General features: G+C 40.3%; 1 protein-coding gene across 11 annotated transcripts in view; it reads right to left on the reverse strand.

Annotated features, from left to right (window-relative positions):
• Positions 1 to 20483, reverse strand: part of dmd (dystrophin) — a 1835475-nt gene that overhangs the window by 913918 nt on the left and 901074 nt on the right. For all 11 annotated transcript variants that reach the window (XM_059650343.1, XM_048540566.2, XM_048540567.2 and 8 more), the window contains one exon: positions 5969 to 6139. In XM_059650343.1, the coding sequence (XP_059506326.1) occupies positions 5969 to 6139 (171 nt within the window). The remainder of the gene's footprint in view (positions 1 to 5968; positions 6140 to 20483) is intronic.

Below are 20483 nucleotides of genomic sequence, written 5' to 3' on the forward strand. Positions count from 1 at the left end.
TACGGTGCTTACCACTGAGCCACTGTGCTACCCCAAATGGGATCCCCATCCCTATCTGGGATGACCTATTCATGTGGAGGGTACATGCCAACGTAGACCTGCTGAGCATACTGACAGGTTCCTATGTTGTAATTTCCTTGTTTTTCTAAGCACAATGTTTTGGAAAATTATAAGCAGCATCTCTGCTATTCCTTCCCCAGCTGAACTCAGGATCTTCAAATGTAAACAGCGAAGTTCTGGTGATTTGTCGCTTACATTTTGAGACACTTTGTTAACGCTATCACTATTTTGATAATAAATTCTGCTAACTTCTTCGCTTCCATATTTGGTGGTACTACATCTTCTCTCTGAAAAATGAGGAAAATTTTTAAATGACCTACCATTCTTAACCTCTGCACTACAGGCTTCTCACACAATGCTACTTTGATGGTTTTGATTAGAGGTGCTTTGAAATTGCTGATTGAGTTTTCATTTCAACTTGCCACATGCATATCTCATGCATCTCATATTTGTTCAGTGACAACCTACCGTTGTCAACTCAGAAATGCAAAATTGCAGCCCTTCAATGGCAGTTATGTTGTAATCAACCTGTGTCTACCTGAAGCTGGTGGACCTGAAGCCAGGCGCTCTGGCACAGAGGGAAAAACTTTCCCAATGTGCCACAACAGCCCCATATGTCAATTGCAGGTATTTTTCCTAACTAACCTGTTCAGAGATGTCAACTCATGCCTCTGAAGCAGGTGGGGCTTGAACCCTCTTGTTTAAGAGCTGGGGAAAATACCGCTGTGCCAAGACGGCTGATGCATCAATGGCAAGTGTGCTTGAGTAAAACAAGGCCTGCCACAGTTTGAAAACTTGTTAGAAATAAATAGATAATCGCCTCTTCCTTCCACTAAATTTTTCATGCCAGCAGAATAATTTTTAATCCACTGAAAGGGAACAGATGATGACCCTGCAACATTTTAATAGATTTGTTGCTTATAAATGCATAAAAATCATTAAGTAACCAAACCTGAACCCTCACATGCCCAATGAAAGCAGGGCATGAAGGGGCTTAGTATGTAAGCAGAATGCATTTCAACTCATTTTTGCTTCACACATGCCCTCCCATTCCAATGGGGCTCTAGGATCTTTGGGAGACAGCTGCCACAGATAATTGTGGATATGAAAACATAATGATTTTGAGACAATGTTAAATGTATCAACTAAGGTCAAGTACATGCAAGAAGGAGGTACTGATTTGAAGATTACTTAAACACATGCAGGTAAGGAGATTCTCATTTGTGTATTTTGTTTTCGTTTTTAACTTTCTTAACCTGCAGAAATTCTTACTCTGAAATATTAATTTATAGGCACAGGAAAAGGAGCTATTGGTGAGCAAGGTTGAGTAATTCTACTTTTTACTCTCTAATCTCACGTTTAGAGTAAATAGTCCAAAAGTAATTCCAAAAATGGCAGGGCAGCTTGGCCATGTAGAAACCCTATGTTTTGTCATGGGGCGGAGGTGTTCACTTCACATGGTCTAGATGAGCGTAAGTACAGCAAGTTTCACAAGCTAAAAAAGCATGAACTCTGGATGCTGAGGGGCAACTGGAGTCACTGTTGGACATCCGTGAGACAGAAGACTACATGAACACTATGTTTAGGAAGTGGTCAGACCTCAGCATAGGGGTGTGCAGTCAGAGAGGAAATGGATGCACAGCCAGTAGTCCCAAAGAACCAGGTAGGTAGCACAGGAATCCGACAAGGTTATATTGCTTGCCAATTGTTTTTCAGTTTTGGAAACTGGTGAGACCCGTGGCATATCAGAGGTATGCACCAAGTGTCAAGCCTGTGGCACTGCAGCTGACTCAGCTACAAAGTAGTGTCAGAAGAAGTGTAGAAAAGAGGTGATGATTGGGCATTCAGTAATTTGGTGAACAGACAAACATTGTTATGGCCTGAAGCACGACTCTGGGCCCCACACCTCAGGAAGGACATACTAGCCCTGGAGCGTGTCCAGCGGAGATTCACACGGATGATCCCTGGAATGGTAGGTTTAAGGTATGATGGATGGCTAAGGATCCTTGGATTGTACTCATTAGAGTTTAGAAGGTTGAGGGGAGATCTAATAGAAACTTACAAGATAATGTATGGTTTAGAAGGAGTGGACGCTAGGAAGTTGTTTCCGTTAGGCGGGGAGACTAGGACCCATGGGCACAGCCTTAAAATTAGAGGGGGTAAATTTAAAACTGAAATGGGATGACATTTCTTCAGCCAGAGAGTGGTGGGCTTGTGGAATTCATTGCCACGGAGTGCAGCGGAGGCCGAGACGTTGGATGCCTTCAAGGCAGAGATCGACAAATGCTTGATCTCACAAGGAATCAAGGACTATGGGGAGAGTGCAGGGAAGTGGAGTTGAAATGCCCATCAGCCATGATTTAAATGGCGGAGTGGACTTGATGGGCCGAACGGCCTTACTTCCACTCCTATGTCTTATGTTCTTATGTGCTGCTTCCTCCCTGGTGTTAGGGTCAAGAATGTTGTGGAGTGGCTGCAGGGCATTATTTTGGGGAAGAGTGAACAGTGAGAGGGTGTGATCCACACGGAGGGTGGGTGGACGCAATCAAGTTTCCGTCATCCTACCACACATCCAATTTCTTATTGTATTTGCACAACACTATTCTGATGTATGCAGCAGAAACAATGTCTATTGTTTCAAAGGTTCATGTACAGGCATTCCACAGCCCTCCCCCCTGTATCAATGGCCATATAAAACTATGTATGATGTATTATGTATGTAATTATGTACCTTGTGAATGGTCTCTATGTTTACAATACTAAAGACCTGTTCTGCTTCTGACATTCCTTACAAAGGCTGATTGAAATCATGACAAATGGATTCAGTCACAGCAAAAGATATTGTTGCTGTGGGCAAGATAGAACAAACTTGAAAAACAAATTGAGAAGGAGCAAATTTGTCTGCAAGCCCAGGACCAGAAAAACCTTCAGTCTCCCGAGAAGTAAGATGAGGACTTGAGCAGGGGCAACATCATGTTCTGTGAGAGATAGCACAGTGCAGCATTGGGTGGAACAAACAAGACAGGACTTAATTAAGGCTCAGGTCCAATAGATGTCAATTGAGTGAAGTTATGATTCATTAAATTAAATTTGTTGTTGCTCAAAAGGCACGCAGAGTCTGTTTACAGCCAGATGCAAATGCAGATATTTGGTTTGTTATTCATTAAAGGTAACATTAATGAACTGTTTGAAGGTTTTACAACATGTGATGCTAATGTGATGTTGCCATATTGATCAATGAGAAGATGTTATGCTAAAAACAAAAAATTTTGGAAATCAAAACAGATCAGACAAAATCCATGGAGACAGGGAGCAAACTGATGTTTCGAGTCTAGCTGACACTTCATCAGAGACATTAAGCCATACTGGGCAGTATGGGCATTAAGGACAGGTGGCCACCGTAGTTTTATGCTTGTAGATGCAGTTAATCAGGCAGATGATGCAAAAAAGAACACATTTAAGAAGGTCAGGTTCCCATGAACTGTCAGGTTGCACCCTTTCTGGCTTTTCATTTTCACTTCCCTTCTACTTTGTACATTGTGAAGGAGCTATTCCCGTCTGGCACTGACCAGATATAAAGCAAAACTCAAGGTGACAAAGGAGATGTGAGCAGAACCATTTCACCCAGTGAGTAGTTTTGGTCTGAAATGTGGTAGAGGCAGGCAAAATTGAGGCATTCATTAGGACTTTAGATGATTGCTTGAATAGAAAGAAAAGAACAGGTATATTGGGGAAATTGCAGGAGAATAGCATTAGGTCATCATGATAATTCAGAAATCCAGTGCAGACACATTCAACGTCACATTCTGCACTAACAATTCTGTGAAAACAGTTTGTGTTTTCTTTCCTTTTTGCTAAACAACTGGATATCACATTTTATTCAGCAGTTGTCCAAGTATTAATCAGTGCAAGAGACACACAACAAACCTGGTGACAGCAGGGTCAGGACCTGGAGGAAGTCAGTCTTGGAATTTGTAATATTTTTCATAACCTCTGGACTTCCCAAAACACATCAAATCCAAAGGAGTACTTCTGTAGTGTTGTGTGTTGTTGCTTTTTCACGTAGGAAAAGCAGCAAGTAACATGTTCATTTAACATATCGGTGATTGTGGGGTTTTCAGAAAGGTCCAGATGACGTTTTCTCCTCATGTTGGTAGGATGATAAAAATTAGTCTGGACACTGGACAATTTCCCTGTTCATCTTTCACAAGTGGGGTCTATTAGGTGCACCTGAGTGGGCAGAGAGTGCTGTGGCTTAACCTCAGTCTCATCTGAAAGATAGCATCCCCAACAGTGTCACACCCCACCTTAGTAATGGATTGGAGTGTCAAGTTAGATTAGTTGCTCTTGGCTCCAGACTGCGTTCTGAAACTGTGACCTTCTGACTCAGGAGGTATTTGACATCTATTTAAAACATTTTGTTTGTTATCCATGTGAAGCAGACAGGGGAAAAAAAAACCCTTGCACTTCCTCTGTATTGATAATGATGTAGCCCTCCTCTTCCTTATCACTTAGCACTGTTGGTTGTCGGCACTGACCTTCAAAAACCCAGATTTCAGTTCCTGCCTGCTGACTGGGCAATACTTGCCATAAGGTCTGCATGGCAGACTCACTCCCAGCAGTGAAATGAAATCAAAGACTTTAAATCTCTTCTGGCCTCACACGACAATGGTATCAAGTGAGACAATATAATTAGTGTATTAATTCTATTTTTCCACCAACTTTATTCCAGCATCTTTTAATCCATTCAATCATAAAAGGAGAATCAAAGATGAGAGAATCCCAAAGACTGAAGTTTTTTTTTCCCCAATTAACCAATTATTGGAGATAATGGGAACTGCAGATGCTGGAGAATTCCAAGATAATAAAATGTGAGGCTGGATGAACACAGCAGGCCAAGCAGCATCATTGTGCTCCTGAGATGCTGCTTGGCCTGCTGTGTTCATCCAGCCTCACATTTTATTATCTAACCAATTATTGGCCTGTCTTCCTGCTCCATAATTATATTATGGTGTTAAATTAACAATAACATTTGGAGCTGGACCTCAACTTGATAAAACTGAATAATACCTTCAAAATAGTTGAGTATAAAATATTAAAAATACAGAATGCTGGTGATGCTCAGCAGGTCAGATAGCATTTTCTTTTGTTGGAAAGATGATTGTGACTTCTCATCACAAAAGATGAAAAGTTAGTCTGGAAATGTTCACTCCGTTTCTTTCTCCATTATGCTGCCAGACACTTCAAGAACGTTTTTTTTTAAGTTCAGATTTCCAGAATCCACAGCATTTTGCTTCTGTACCCTGAATAATTAATACCTTAAAAAAGACAAGATAACTTTAAGAAAATGAGACTCAGGTTGGAAGCATGACTATAATGCTACAAGATCGGTTCAACCATTCATATTCCTATTTAATTAAACATTAATCTGTGAAATATTTGAGTATTTGACATGACTTTTGCAAACATCATCTGTGCTCACCAACAGTTAATGGTAAAATACCTGAGAACTGTATTTCAGTTCTTCTCAACTTTATTGCCAATGAGAAAAGGAAAGGTAAAGGCAAAGTCACCAGAGACTTAATAAAGCATAGAGTTGTTCTCTCAGAGAGACAAAGATGGTTAAACCTGAGGGTCACTACATCTCAGGTGAGGGGCAAGAGGTTGAGAAGAACAATCCTTCATGGTAACCTCAGCTGCTTTAGGAATTGAACCCACTCTGTTGGCATCATTGTGCATTGTAAATCAGTCATCCATCCAGCTGCGCTAAACTGAACACCTTGGAGACAAAGGACCATGCCATTCAATGCCAAAGCATCCAATCAAACATTGTAACTGAAGCTGTGAGCCAAAGGTTACAATCCTTCATTGACCTTATTGCCTCCGAAGATCTTAAAATCACTCTCACCTTACTCCAGGCAACCTCCGTATCTAAGTTAGTTGGCATGCCTTCAACTGCTGATCTCCTCGTCAGCTCCGCATCCGTGGCTGCCAGCCATTCTGTCAAGGCATTCACTTCCTTTCTGAGCTTGCGAGAAAATTTCAGACACTTTTCCAGCTCTTGCTTTCCCTCAGTCACCTGCATGACAGACAAAGAAAAAAACTTCATTTTCATATGAACATTTTTAATGTCGACCCACACAGTACAAAGTGTCAAATGAAATAACTGTTTAGAACAAAAAAAACTGTCCTCATCCACAACTGGACATACTTCTGAGAACATATTAAAGTTCCATTCACTTCAAGCTTACTGCTTTTCCAAGTAACACTGTGAACTTGGCAAGAAGTTCTCATCTCAAATTGTTGATGTTTTTATCCATCTTGTAGACAAATATTTTCAACATCTGGGAAGTTGCTGACAGGACAGAATGTATCTCACATATCTTCATTTCACAAGAAACCGGCACACTTAAAGCTACCTTCACTCAGACAAAGTAATTTTCAATGTTTCTGTGGAATTTAAAGCAAAACATCTAATTTCGCTGGAGTTCTTTAGAGAAGTCAGTTAGCCTACTGGAGCAGTCAAGTAATCCTTTGAGATACTAAAGGATAATCATGCATATGTGTTAAAGTGGAAAGGTTGAATAGAACTATCAAGCTCATGTGTCATTCAAATCTTCAGCTCCTTAAATTGTGAAAAGAAGTCTTGGAAAAGAAAGTTTGCAAATTTAGTAGATATTTGTTGACAAATGCATGATGGCTTTATTTAAAGAATATGCCCTGCTGACTGCTTCCACAATCAATTACAATTACATGTGGGGGCCGTAAGTAATCGCCTGAACTTGATGATGGGCTATAGTTGGATTTTTCTTTTAATAAATAAGGGATACTTGAAGGTTTTTAAAAACACGGATTTTTTTTAAAATCAGAGCTTTATAAAAACAAAAACATGATGTATGCATTAATAATGCTGTAAATATTATTTTGCTTCATGTCAACACAGCAGCAATACTGGAAAAAAGGAACTTGACCAGTGGGGATGTCTTCGTCAGAATTGTGTTGTGGACAGTTGCATAATGATAAGTGAAGCTCTAAGATGGGGCAACGAATTATATCAGATGAGATGTGGCATAAAGCGAGGAGGTTAAGATGGCGATTAGGGTAATGATAATCAAAGCACGGCAAGCTGGGACAGAGTGTATGAACATAAGAGTGTGACCCTGGATAAAGACAGAATTTGCCAAAATGATAAAACAAAATCGGAACGACATACTCCGACTGAACATATAATGCACACGCAAACAGGCAAATTGTCGTGTCTCTCTTTTGCTTCTGCTCTACTATATTGTGTTGTAGTGTGGCTTTCATTGCATAAATGTTGCTGATAAGTTGGAGTCATTATTCATAAAGGATGGTCTTTGTTGTCCAGCAGCTACCCTGTGGTTTGCCGCATGACCATCTACCACAGTGGTCTGCTGCAAGCTGACGATATCATACTGTGGGGCAATAAACTTTGTCGGATGGCACATTAGCTGGACGAAGAGGTGGTTGTAGTACATCACAAGGTTGAAAAGCAATACATAGATGGAATCAAAAAGACCCTGTAAGACAGGAAGTTTTCAAATCTGAAGAAGTCATATGCTTACTTCATCTTCTTCCTGCTGGCAAGAGAGAATTAAAATGTTCAGCCGTCATGGAATGCAGTGACTAATCCTGAAAAGCAATGGCTGACAGTGTGGAGGATGGCACAAGTATCTCTAACTCAAGCCTGGAAGGAATGTGAAGTATCATGGCTCTTTGATAGCCCCCGTCAATGCCATCCTCAAACTGTTTTGAGGTTGTATTTGTGGCTGTAGCAATTGACATTTGTTTTCTGAATTTACACAAATATGCCTCGCACATTATTCCATGATCATTCTGCATGCACGTGGCCTTCTGTTGAGAGCCTTCTCAGCCTCCGCCTTCTTTCTCTTCCAGCAGCAAAGTTGCCATTTGTTTATTCTCCAAATTAAGACTGGATTAGAGGAAGAGATTTGTGTGAAGACCTTGTAGTCAGGACAATGGTCTTCACCAATGGGCGTCACCACACACTGTTAGAAGTCAAGCTAAAGAATGCCAGAAATCAGCAAGAGCTCAGTCACAGCAACAGTCAACAGAAATAAGCAAATAACCTGAAACCATTCAAATGATCTATTTAAATAGTGTACACAATTGGCTGTTCCCACTTCTGAATGAGCACAGTTAAGAGATGAAATATTGAAGCATCAAGTTCAAAGTGGCAATGCCATTATTAAATCAATGTTATACATTGATTGTGTGATGCCAATCTGCCAATTTTGAATATCTTCAGGCATGCAACAATGCCCCCAAAATAACACATGGTGCAGCCCAGACTGTAAATGGATGAGTGCGGTGGATGTCATTTTGAAGCCCCAAGGTTACTTCATAGCATCACAAGTGGGACAGTAAACAGATTAGTTCGCTTGTTATCATTATGATTCCTTAGAAGTAATTTCATCAAACTAGCTGAACTGCAACGCATTGATGTTTTGAGTAGATAAAATGTCACAAATATTAAATGATCTGTTTCACATTTATTTTCATGATATTTACATGACTGGCAGTAAACAATCTGAAGGGCTGAACAAAACAAAAACTGTACTTTTTTTGAGAAAGAGAATTTCTTGTCAGCAACCTTCAAAATAAAACAGAATTGTTTCATTCAGCTTGACTAAACACCCAAAATTTAAGAAAATCCTAATCTAACTTTCAAACTCTGTTTTTGAATACCCTTGTATTGGTGCTTCAGAATAGATTCCTTTAAGTTTGACATGGCAAATTATTAAGAATGTATGTCAAATGAGAGAGGACTCCTGCTCATTGATACTCTGTGAGCCTGACTTCTCCAATCATTGTGGAAAGCAAGTTCATTCAAACACTCATTGACAACTGTTAAGTACAAATTCTAAGCTGAGTTGGTATGATATGCTGCTGTTTTTTGTTCGTAAATTGGAATGCTGTCTTTAAAAGACCATCAACCTGAGCAGTGCAGCCACAGGCTGGAAGAACTACAATTAAATTTGAAAATAATTGGCTAAGTCAGTCAGGTAGCTCCATTGGCTACCTCATCTAAGATTGAGTTGCACTGAAAGCCATAGAAGATGCATAGATATTCCAAAAGAGGTACAAACAATTCCAATGAGACTAGTCTCCAAAACCTGGTCAAGGTAATGTGGTGAAGGAGGTGAGGGAGAAGGAAAGAGACTGTCTAGTTCCATGAAAACAAAGCACAAAGTACCTACATTGTTAAATCTCTCATACTGTTTAGAATAAAGATCCGCACAACCAATGCTAAATACCGCAACAGAGTTAAGGAGGGTGCTAACTCCTGATCTTGAATCCGGTGTCAATATTTCCCCAAGTCTTAGAAGTCATAGGACCTGTCCTAAAAAAAGGATGCTCATGGATATCAGAGTTAATGAGAATGTTTGGTACAAGGCAGTTCTGGCTTCATCTTTAGGACTGACTTTCAGAAACTTCAGGAAAAGCTCTTCCTTCAGTTTGTGGCAACTTCACTGAAATTACCAACAGTCCGGCTCTTACGGAAGTGGCCAGAGATCTCATCAGCGCCACCTTCCGGAGGAGTGCAGACAGATCTGGTGACATGAGGAGAATACAAGCCTCTGACACTGGTTACCTGGATGAATGCTGCTGTCTTTCAGGGTTGAATTGCTACTATTAGGCCAGCCATTGCACTGATCAGTGAAGATGAAGATTCAGGGTAGATAGACAGAGCCACATTACAATAGAGATGGGTAGAACAAAATTGTTTTGTTGCTTAGGACAACAGTACTAGCCAAGTATCTATTCCCTCCATGTGCTACATCAGGCACATGTAGACGTGGCCCTATCTTGTCTCACGTCAAGCTCCAGAGGTGCATTCAACAGCATCGCCATCATGGGAGCAAAGTCAGAAGTCACATGACACAAAGTAATAGTCCAACAGGTTTATTTGCTATCACCAGCCTTTGGAGCATAGCCTTTTCATCAGGTGAAGTGAGAGATAAACAGAACACAGAATTTTTGGGCAGAGTGAGAGATCAAGGGCACACAGATCAAAAATCATACAAATGGTGTGAGTGGAGTTTTTTTAATCTTTATTCATTCATGGGATGAGGACATCACTAGCGAGGCAGCACTTATTGCCCAGAGGATAGTTAAGAGCCACATGTAGCCAGACCAGGTAAGGATGGCAGTTTCCTTCCCTAAAGGACGTGACCGAACCAGATGGGTTTTTCCCGACAATCGGCAATGGATTCATGGTCACGATTAGATTTTTAATTCTCGATATTTATTGAATTAAAATTCCACTATCTGCCATGATGAGATTTGAAGCCGGGTCCCCAGAATGTTTTCTGGGTCTCTGAATTAACAGTCTAACGACAATACCACGGGGCCATCGCCTCCCCAGTGTGTCAAATAATAAGTCTCTGCAGGTGATCAAAAGTGTTAGACGGTGTTGGTACAGTGTCAACAGCTGAATAAGAAGCAAACATTCCTCCCATCACAACGGATGTTTCAGCACTCTACACCAGCATCCCCCACGATAATGGCACCACTACTACAGCTTCAGTAGTCAATACCAACAACTGTCAATTTCCAGGCGCCATCGTACAACTCATCTGCTTCATCCTCCACCACAACGCTAATATCTTCAACAACCTGTTCTTCATCCAGACACAAGGGAACAGCCATGGAAACCAAACCTGCACTCCAATATGACAACATTTCCATGCACAAGTTAAAGGAAGCCTTCGACGCTGCGCAGGACTTCTGACCAATATTATACACCAGATGCATTGAAGACGTTTTCTTCCTTTAGACTCATGGTGAGGAATCACTGAAACAACTATGTAGCTATATCAACAAGTTTCACCCCACCATCAGATTTAACATGGACTATTATTCAGAATCAGCCTCATTCCTGGACACACTCATCTCCATCAACTACGGGCACCTTAGTATCTCACTCTACCACAAGCCGTGATAACCTCATAACGCTGCACTTCTCTAACTTTCACCCTAAACATATTAAAGAAGTCACCCACTATGGGCAAGAAATGTGCATACACAGGATCTACTCAGTTGAGGAGGAATGTGATGGACACCTGAAGGTGTTGAAGGACGGCCTCATGAGGATGAGATACAATGCTCAGCTCATGGATTGCCAGTTTGAATGTGCCACAGTGAAAAACCGTGTTGACCTCCTCAGAAAACTGACACAGGATACAAACGATAGAGTACCCTTCGTTGTCCAGTATTTCCCCAGACTATGCCATGTTCTTCACAGCCTTCAACTCGTCATCGATGATGATGAGCATCTCGCCAAGACCATCTCTACACCCCCACTTCTCACCTTCGAACAACTGCCAAACATTATACAGACCACTGTTCACAACAAACTAACCAGCCTTCAGGACAACATCAACCATAACACTGTACAACCCAGCCATGGCAACCTCTGCAAGACATGACAGATCATTAAACACCACCCACTAGATACACAAGAGATACTCATGTGACTCGACCAAAATTGTCTACCTCACACACTACAGGCAAGGGTGCCCCAAGGCATAGTATATTGGCAAAGCCATGCAGACGCTATGACAACAGATGAATGGACACTGCGTGACAATTGCCAGGCAGGAACATTTCCTCCCAGTTGGGGAACACTTCAGCGGTCAAGGACATTCAGCCTCCAATCTTCGGGTAAATGTCCTCTAAGGTGGACTTCAAGATATACAACACAGAATCACCGAGCAGAAACTGATAGCCAAGTTCCATACCCATGACATTGGCCTCAACTGTGATCTTAGATACATGTTGTGCGAGATGTGACCCCACCACACTGTTTTCTGTCTGTAAAACTTTCCTCACTGTCATGTATTGATGCCATCACCTTGCTAAATTGTTTTGATCACTCTTCTTTAATTAGTTTGTACAGTTTTGGATGCCTTGTTGTTTTGGTTAGATCCTCGGCATGCAACTGTTATACCTAATATGTTATTCCAGTCATGTGTTTTGTCTCCAGCACTACTTTATTTTTTAATTCTTTGTTATTATCTCTCTTCCTCATTTAATCAGATTATAGGTCATCCCTTTGCTTGTTATTTAGCTGTTGACACTTTATTCACAACAATTGAAACTTCTGATCACCTATTATTCTGATCACCTATTGACTTATTATTTAACACTCCACTAATAACATTTGTATGATCTTTTGATCTCGCTGCCCACAATCTCTCTGCCCATAAGTTCTGTGTGCTTGTCTCTCATTTAACATGGTGAAGGGGCTACAACTCCAAAAGCTTGTGATTTCAAATAAACCTGTTGGACGATAACCTGATGTTATGTGGCTTTTGACATTGGACTGAGGCGGACAATACTTGCACCTCTGCAGAGACCTCCAAACATAGGTTCTTCCGTTGCTGCTCCCCAGGTTACACCTCGCAGAATACCTCAGTCCCACTGTCTGGCCACAAATGAAGGGGAAGGCAAAAGACAAAATGTACTTTTTTTTTCTCCAGATTGCGGTTAGATAGGCCTCACTGTAGTTGTAGAGACCAGTTTTCTTTTAAAACGTTACAACTTTCTTCGGATTTAAAACTTCTTCCAATCTCAGATAATCCTGGCAATAGGCATTTTATTTTACATCCCACTCTGACTTATTCGATTAAATCACATGTACAAATTCCAGTAGTTCTGCACTCAAAGCAAATGATTATAATTTGGACTGGTTTCTTGCAGACTCAGTGGTCGATGATACAAGCAAGGAGCATTAGTAATCCATTCAGTCTTTTGTGCCTATTCTCTTATTCGATAAGACTGGGGATGATCTGCATTCTAGCTTACTCCTGTAAACTTTCACAACCTTGCTCACATGAATCAGTACAATTGGGTTTTAAAAGTATTCAAAGACTCTGAATAAATCAGCTTGTCATGTAGGAAGTTCATGACTTTGAAAAAAACCATTTCACCTCACCGGTTTTAAGTGAGTGGCACCTAATTTTTAAGCAATGACCCCAAGTTCCAGTCTGGATCCTCCCACAACAGGGAACTTCTTCTCCATATCTATCCTGTCAAGCTTACTCAAAATCGTACATGTTGCAATCTTGTTGCCTCTTACTCTACTTAATGCCAGCAAATACAAACACTTGCCTATTCATCATTTCTTCATAAGGCAACCTTCCCATTTGTATCAGTCTGACAGAACCTTTGGACAATGCCTCCGATGCATTTGCATCCTTCCTTAAACAGGGTGACCGATAAAATATTCAATACTCCGGACATGGTCTCACCTGTGCCTATACAACTCTAGTATAGCCTCTTGATATTGTAATAAAAAGCAGGAAATGCTAGAGAACCTCAGCAGGACTGGTAATATCTGTACAGAAAAAAATAGAATTAAAATTTGAGTCTGGAGTAGCAAACTGATGTTCTGAAGAAGTCATACTGGACACAAAATACCACCTCTCTTTCTCCCTCCACAGATGCTGTTATGAAAGAGTGGAGGGAGACCAATAAAAACAACTAATGCACCAGTCAATTCTTTTCAAATTCCAAGAATGGTGCCCATCAGGACCTGAGCACATGTCAGCTACTGTACCAACAACTCTCATACCACTCCTCTGGTGATCGAGATTTTCTGAGTTTCTCCCTCCCTTTCATTCCCTACTTTACCACTGTCCCTGCAGCATTTCTGGCATCCAATATTGTGAAGCCTGATTCAAAAATCACTGCTCAATTCATCTGTCATATTTTAAATTTTCCATTATAAATTTTGCAGACACTTTTTCGATCAACAAATACTTTGCTGACTCTTTTTTATGAATATTTCAAGAAAGTTTTAACATCTATTTTTATATTTGTGCCTATCTTTCTTGTGTATTCTTATTCTTCTGTGCCTATTCATTTCTTAAGTCATTGTTTTTTGTCATATTCAGTCTAATCTTCTCACCCATCACAATTTGCACAATTATTTGCTTTTTCTTCAATTTTGATATCATCTTTAACCTTTCTAGTTCACCAAGGATAGTGGCTCTGTCCTTAGAATTTTTTTTAAAGATTCTTTGGAATGTACCTGCGAAATATCCTCTTCTGTGTCTGCGACGACATTTCAAACAACCTTTTCTTTAAGGTAATTTGACAATCAATTTTAGCCAGATTTTCTTTCGTGCCTTCATAATTAGCCTCATTTAAGCTTTTCAGAAACGTCTTGGACACAGACCTCTACCCTCTGAATGCAAGACTCAGTCCGACCACCATCACATGAGGAGCCAAATTGTGATTGTTAACTCAAAAACATTGTGTTTGAAGTGGAAAGCAATAGCTTTCAGGTCAAACAGAAAAAAAAAGATGGATTGCACATTTCAGGTATTCAATAAACATTGTGAAAATCCAAAAGGGTGCATTTTTATACCAAGGCATTCATTTTAATCTTGATGCTTCTTTCTCTGAATATGGATCAGCCCCTCTATGATTCTGCTCGTAAAAACAAATACAGCAGATTTAACTGTCTCCAATCATTCAGATGGCTCATACTATAAAAACAAGGAATTGCTCACTCTCCGACACAAGGTTTTCTTGTGATATATAATCCTGCAGCTGGCAGGTAGCTACTTACCTGACATTTATACCAGAGACAAATGTCTCCATTATAAGGAGTTGGTATGTAACCTAAGCAATCAATGCTCAACATTTATTTGAATGTTGTACCCAGCTGAAATGCAAGCTGGATGAATGGCACATCCTCTATCAGCAGTCACTGACCTTTCTATTTTGCTTGTCTGCTCTTCCCTCCTCTCTTGAGACCATTAATTAACCATCTTGGCTTTCTAGTTCCAGAGGTACAAGCTATTCACGTACATGCATGTTACCTTGTGATGCTAAAAATTGAATCAATAATCCAAATCCAAACATGCAGTACAGATTTTCTACTGCTGAAATGAATTGCTATCATCTATTAGCATACATATAAGAGATTTCCTCTGGTACAGCCATGGCTGACAAATTTTATTTCCCATTTCAAGACGCTAAGTGTACTTCATGGAAGGGCACACTGCCATCTGCAGCTTGAATTCTGTCAGCATTAACACTTATAATGCAAACATTATTACGCACCTATAAAGAGAATTTGAGCAATCCTGTAAATGAGTGCGTAAAGGGAAGACAACGTACGGAGACGACAGCAAGGGGAGAAAGTAGGAACAGAATGAATAAGAAGGGGTAAGTGGCTGAAGGAAGAGAACTGTAAGAGACAGGACAAGGAGAAGAGTAGAAAAAAAAATCTGGAAGAATCAATGGGGAGATTAGGATTTTAAACAAAGAGATGAGTGCAAAACAAGGAGGTAAAACACTAGAAGAGGGACATGGTGGAGGGAAAGGGGAAGAACAGAAATCTGGATGGTGACATGAAGGAATTAATGAACTTGAAAATAATGCTTTGACAGCACCAGGGAAATGCACAGTGCAATTAGTATGTTCAAATTATGCAGTAGGTGAATAATTTAGAGAAAATCAAAATTCAATCCGATATTGAAACATGCCTTGAGCGGAATATTTTCATCGTCATAGAATCTCTACAGTGTGGAAACAGGCCCTACGGCCCAACAAGTCCACACTGACCCACAGAGCATCCCACTCAGATCTATCCCCCTATAACTCACCTAATCTAGGCTTCCCTAAACACTACAGGCAATTTAGCTTGGCCAATCCAACTAGCCTGCACATCTTTGGACAATCTAATCATTTGGTGTGGACTGTTTCCCTAAATGACCAGCATTTTTAGCTTTTGAATATTTCTTTATGGGCAGTTGTAAATGATACAACTCAATTCTCCACATATATGTTTCATGAATAACATAACTTAAATCTCATTCTATGATAATAAAGTTATGTTTTTGTGTCATGAGGGACTATAGGATTTTATTGTTGACTTCTACCAGTACAAGCAGTTTCAAGTTGTAGTTTAAGGCCAATGTAGGACTGGAATGAAATGGCAAAACCGTACTCAGAGGCTTTGATAGCAAACAGAGAAGAAAAACTTTCATCCCAGCCCAACCTGCAGGAGTCAGTTATTGCAAGGCCCATCGGCTAAATAAAAATATCCTCTTTCATCATGTCATTTCCCCTTACATATGCATTGTTCTCCCACACTGGTTGATCTTCTGTTTAGAGCAAAAAGCCTGAGTTTAATTTTGCAGTAAAACACCCAGAATCACATTGAACACATCATGGTATCCCTGAACTGCTCTATATGAATGTCATGCTCTGTTGATCTACAGCAGAATGTTACAGAGCACAAAACCTCAAACTGATTGAAAGTATTTGTGACAAGAACACACGGTGACAATTGGGTTTGCAAAGAAATTAACGGTGTTTTGCAAATAATAAATGTTCAGCAGTCAGCAGGGAGGAGTGTACAAGAAATAAAGCTCTCACTCTGTCAACATCTTTCACAGATTCCCTGTAGTCATCTTACTTTTGTACTGCTGAGGAATTTTAATTGAGTTACTTTGCAAATGGAAAAGCAGCGTGCCGATGAGGTGGATTGAGAACTTTTCCCCACCTAATATTCAACAGAAAGTTGGAAAATTGAGAACAGGGAAGGCGAGGAGAGAAGCCACAGAATGAATGGAGAAGGGAAGAGGGCCAAAGGGAAAATGTAATGAAAAGAAAGAGGGTGGCAGAGAAGGAGGAAACTCGCTCAATGAAGCTAAGAGGGTAAATGAGGGAGGGGAACTTGGGAAATACTGGCCAGGGAACAGACCCACAGTCCTGCTTTCCCTATATTATAGAATCACTACAGCGGGAAAACAGGCCATTCGGCCCATCAAGTCTGTACCGACCCTCCGTAAAGAATCCCATCCAGGCCCCTATCCCTTCCCTATCCCTGTAATCCTCCATTTCCCGTCATTAATGCACCTAACCTACAGGTCCCTGGATACTATGGGCAATTTAGCATGGCCAATCCACCTGGCTTGCACATCTTTGAACCGTGGGAGTAAACCGGAGCACCTGGAGAAGATCCATGCAGATACGAGGAAAATGTGCAAACTCCCCACAGACAGATGTCTGAGGCTGGAATCAAATCCGTGCCCCTGGTGCTGTCAGGTAGCAATGCTAACTACTGAGCCAATGCCCTGCACCCCTCCCCCCACTGTTCTTTCTTGCCTCAAGATCAATTCAGTTATCAGTCTTGCTCTCATTGACTGCTGGCTCCTGAACAGGCAGCATTTACATTTTCAATTTTCAATGAGATCAGTTCAAGTCTCAGATTCAACATTTTTTTTGTAACCAATATGGCAGTGGAGCAGAAGTAGAGCATCTGGATCCTTGGTCATGATCTGGCATTCAATAAGATAATACACCATCTATTAGTGTTTCAAACTCCAATTGTCACTGACCCTCAATAACCTTTGATTCCCATGCCCAACAAAAATCTAGCTGCCTCTGCTTTAAAAAAAAATCCACGAGACAGAGATTTCCAAAGTCACACAACATTGTCTCCTTGTCACTGTTCCATCATGGAGACTGTCTATTTGGAAATTACTCACAAAACAGCATATTTTCCATGTCCACTGTGATAAGAACATTCAGGAACTGGTACATTTTAAACAAGTCATCCCTCACTCTTTAAACTCTGGTGGTAACAATCCATCTGTCAAAGCCATCAGTGTAAGATAATCTACTCATTTCAGCTATCAATCAAGCAAATCTCCTAAGAACAACCTCCAATCTACCTGCATCCTTTTCTAAATGAGGTCATCAAAACAGCACCCAACATTCATATGGTCTCCCAGGGGCCTGTGCAACCGAAACAGCCTTATTTCAACTCCTTTAATAATAAAGCAAAGTATTACATTGGTTTTCTTGATGACCCATTGTACTTGCACACAAATTTTTTTGTGAACTTCACAGTTTTCCACATTGTACTCCACCTGCCAAATTTTTAATACCCATTCAACCTAACTGTTTTGTTCTGCAAATTTCTTATGTCTTTTTCACATAAAACTTTCTGATGTCCTGTTACAACCCATTTGGAAATGTGCATTGAAACTTGAGCCCTATTATTCCTGCAGCAGTCATAAAAGATAACTGCAAACAAATTCTGGCCACAGCTGAACAAAATTATGAATTACTAACGTACAAGTCTACTCATTGAAAATCTAACTCAAATAAAATCCCCACCCAAACATGCAGAGAAAACGAAAAACAAAATACTGGTACAAAAACAAAGTGCTGGAAAAACTCAGCAGGTCTAGCAGCACCTGTGAAGGAGAAAACAGAGTTAATGTTTTGGGCCCAGTGACCCTTCCTCAGAACTGATGGTGATTGGGGAGTTGTCAGTCTATATGCAGAAAATAGGGAAGTGGTGGGTAGGGAGTAAATGATAGGATAGAGTCCAAAGAGACAGAAAGACATTGGACAGACAAAGGAGTTGCTAGTGAACAGACTGGGAGGGTGAAGAGGTGTTAATGGAGACTGTTAGTGAGTAACAACAGGGGTTGTTTAATGGCAGGGCTATGTGGTAACAAGGCCTGGTGTGTGGGGTGGGGGTGCTGGGACATGGTAGTGTTTAGGTCCTAAAATTATTGAACTCAATACTGAGAATGGCTTTTAAGAAAATACTGGAGTTATGATGGAGGGACAAATACTGAGAAAACACGGTTCAATATCACCAGTCCACAGGATATAACGAGTTGCTCCTCTTGCTTTCCAAGACCTTCTGTTCTTCAATTTACTTTGGGAAGTTTTTCATTTCTTTGCAGGAAGCACCATTTAAAGGTACACTGATTATAAAGTCTATTAGTTACAGATTAAAGGCAACTGCTTATATCAACTTGTCAGAGAAAATAACTGGCTTCACTCGGCCGTGATTACTTTTACTGCAGAAAGATAGAGACACAGGCACTTCTTCCACTCTTGAGATCTCTGCCCCTTAAGAACTCACACACAACAAGTATCAGCTGCACTGGAACCAGACAGTTGCCTTTAGACTGATGACTTGCGGCAGCTAGAACCTGGCACAATTGCACAATCTATTACTGGCCAAATCTCACTCTGTATACACACTCGGTGCCCAACCACCATATCTCTCCTCTTTCATATCTTGCAATGCAACACCATGAACAAATGACAATGAGTTTCAGTGACTTCAATAGAAAAAAGTCAAACACTTTTTTTCTACAGTCTTTCATTTAAAACAGCCCTATTTTCAGTTTTTAGACTATTATCAAAAATAAAGAAGTGTAAAGAAAACTGAAGAGATGTGGTCGACATTTGTGTCATTTGTCGTATTAGCCCCCATGCTTTTTCTCACCTCATCTAAGTCACTGGCGTAAACTATAAAATATTGAGGCCTCAGCACTGATTCTTGTGGGGCACCAATCATCACATCCTGTCAATCAGACAAAGGCCCATTTATACATACACCTTATTTTTTTGCTAGCTACCCAATCTTCCACAATTGCTAATATGTTCCCCCACACTATAAGCTTTTATTTTCTGCAATTTTCTCATATCGTGCCGCATCAAATGCCTTCTGGAAATCTCAGCAAAACACATCTACCAGCTACGCGTTATCCACAGCATATGCTGTTCCTTCAAAGACATCTAATAAATTGGTTAAACATGATTTCATCTTCACATGGCCATCCCATATCTTGCTGATATTCTCAGAGGTTCCCTAGATATTAGACTATAACCTCTTCAATGGTTTCACATGACAGACATCCAATTAACTGTAAAAATGTTTTCTGCTTTGGCATCTCACTCTTCTTGAACATAGGTTTTACCTGTTATTTTCCAGTCCGTTGAAGCCTTTCCTAAATCTTGAAATTTTTGGAAAGTTAACAACAAAAATATCGACCACCTCATCACCAAATTATTCCAGGCTCCAAAGATGAAGTCCATCTGGACCTGGAGACTTGACAGTATGCAACTTCATGAAACGGTCCATGCCACTTACTTGGTAATTGTAATTTCAAGACTTTCCTCAATTCTTTTGACTTTTTTTTATTTAAAGCTCCAGCTCCTGATTTATAATTACATTACAATGAAAACTTTTGGTCTATTTTTCTCCCTTAAGAGAACCAGAGAGGGTAGATTACACTTCATTGGCAATTCCAGAGCTAGGATAACTCATGGCAAACTCACAACAACGCAGTGAAGGACTTAGGGAGTGCATTTGATATAAAGTAATAACTCCAAAATTGATTGATGCTGGAAACTGCATTAAGCTGTACCCAATATGATGACATATTTAGGACTTGGGAAGGAAAAGGCAAAACATTTCAAGATCGTTCGTGTGAAAATCTTATATCCCTTTGTTTCTTAAAAATCTTGGTACCAATTTCTAACTTGTTAACATAACTTGTGCATCACAATTATCATGCACTAAATCTTATCTGATTTCAGACAAG

The sequence above is a fragment of the Stegostoma tigrinum genome, chromosome 12 (assembly GCF_030684315.1).
Source record: "Stegostoma tigrinum isolate sSteTig4 chromosome 12, sSteTig4.hap1, whole genome shotgun sequence".
Classification (NCBI taxonomy): domain Eukaryota; kingdom Metazoa; phylum Chordata; class Chondrichthyes; order Orectolobiformes; family Stegostomatidae; genus Stegostoma; species Stegostoma tigrinum.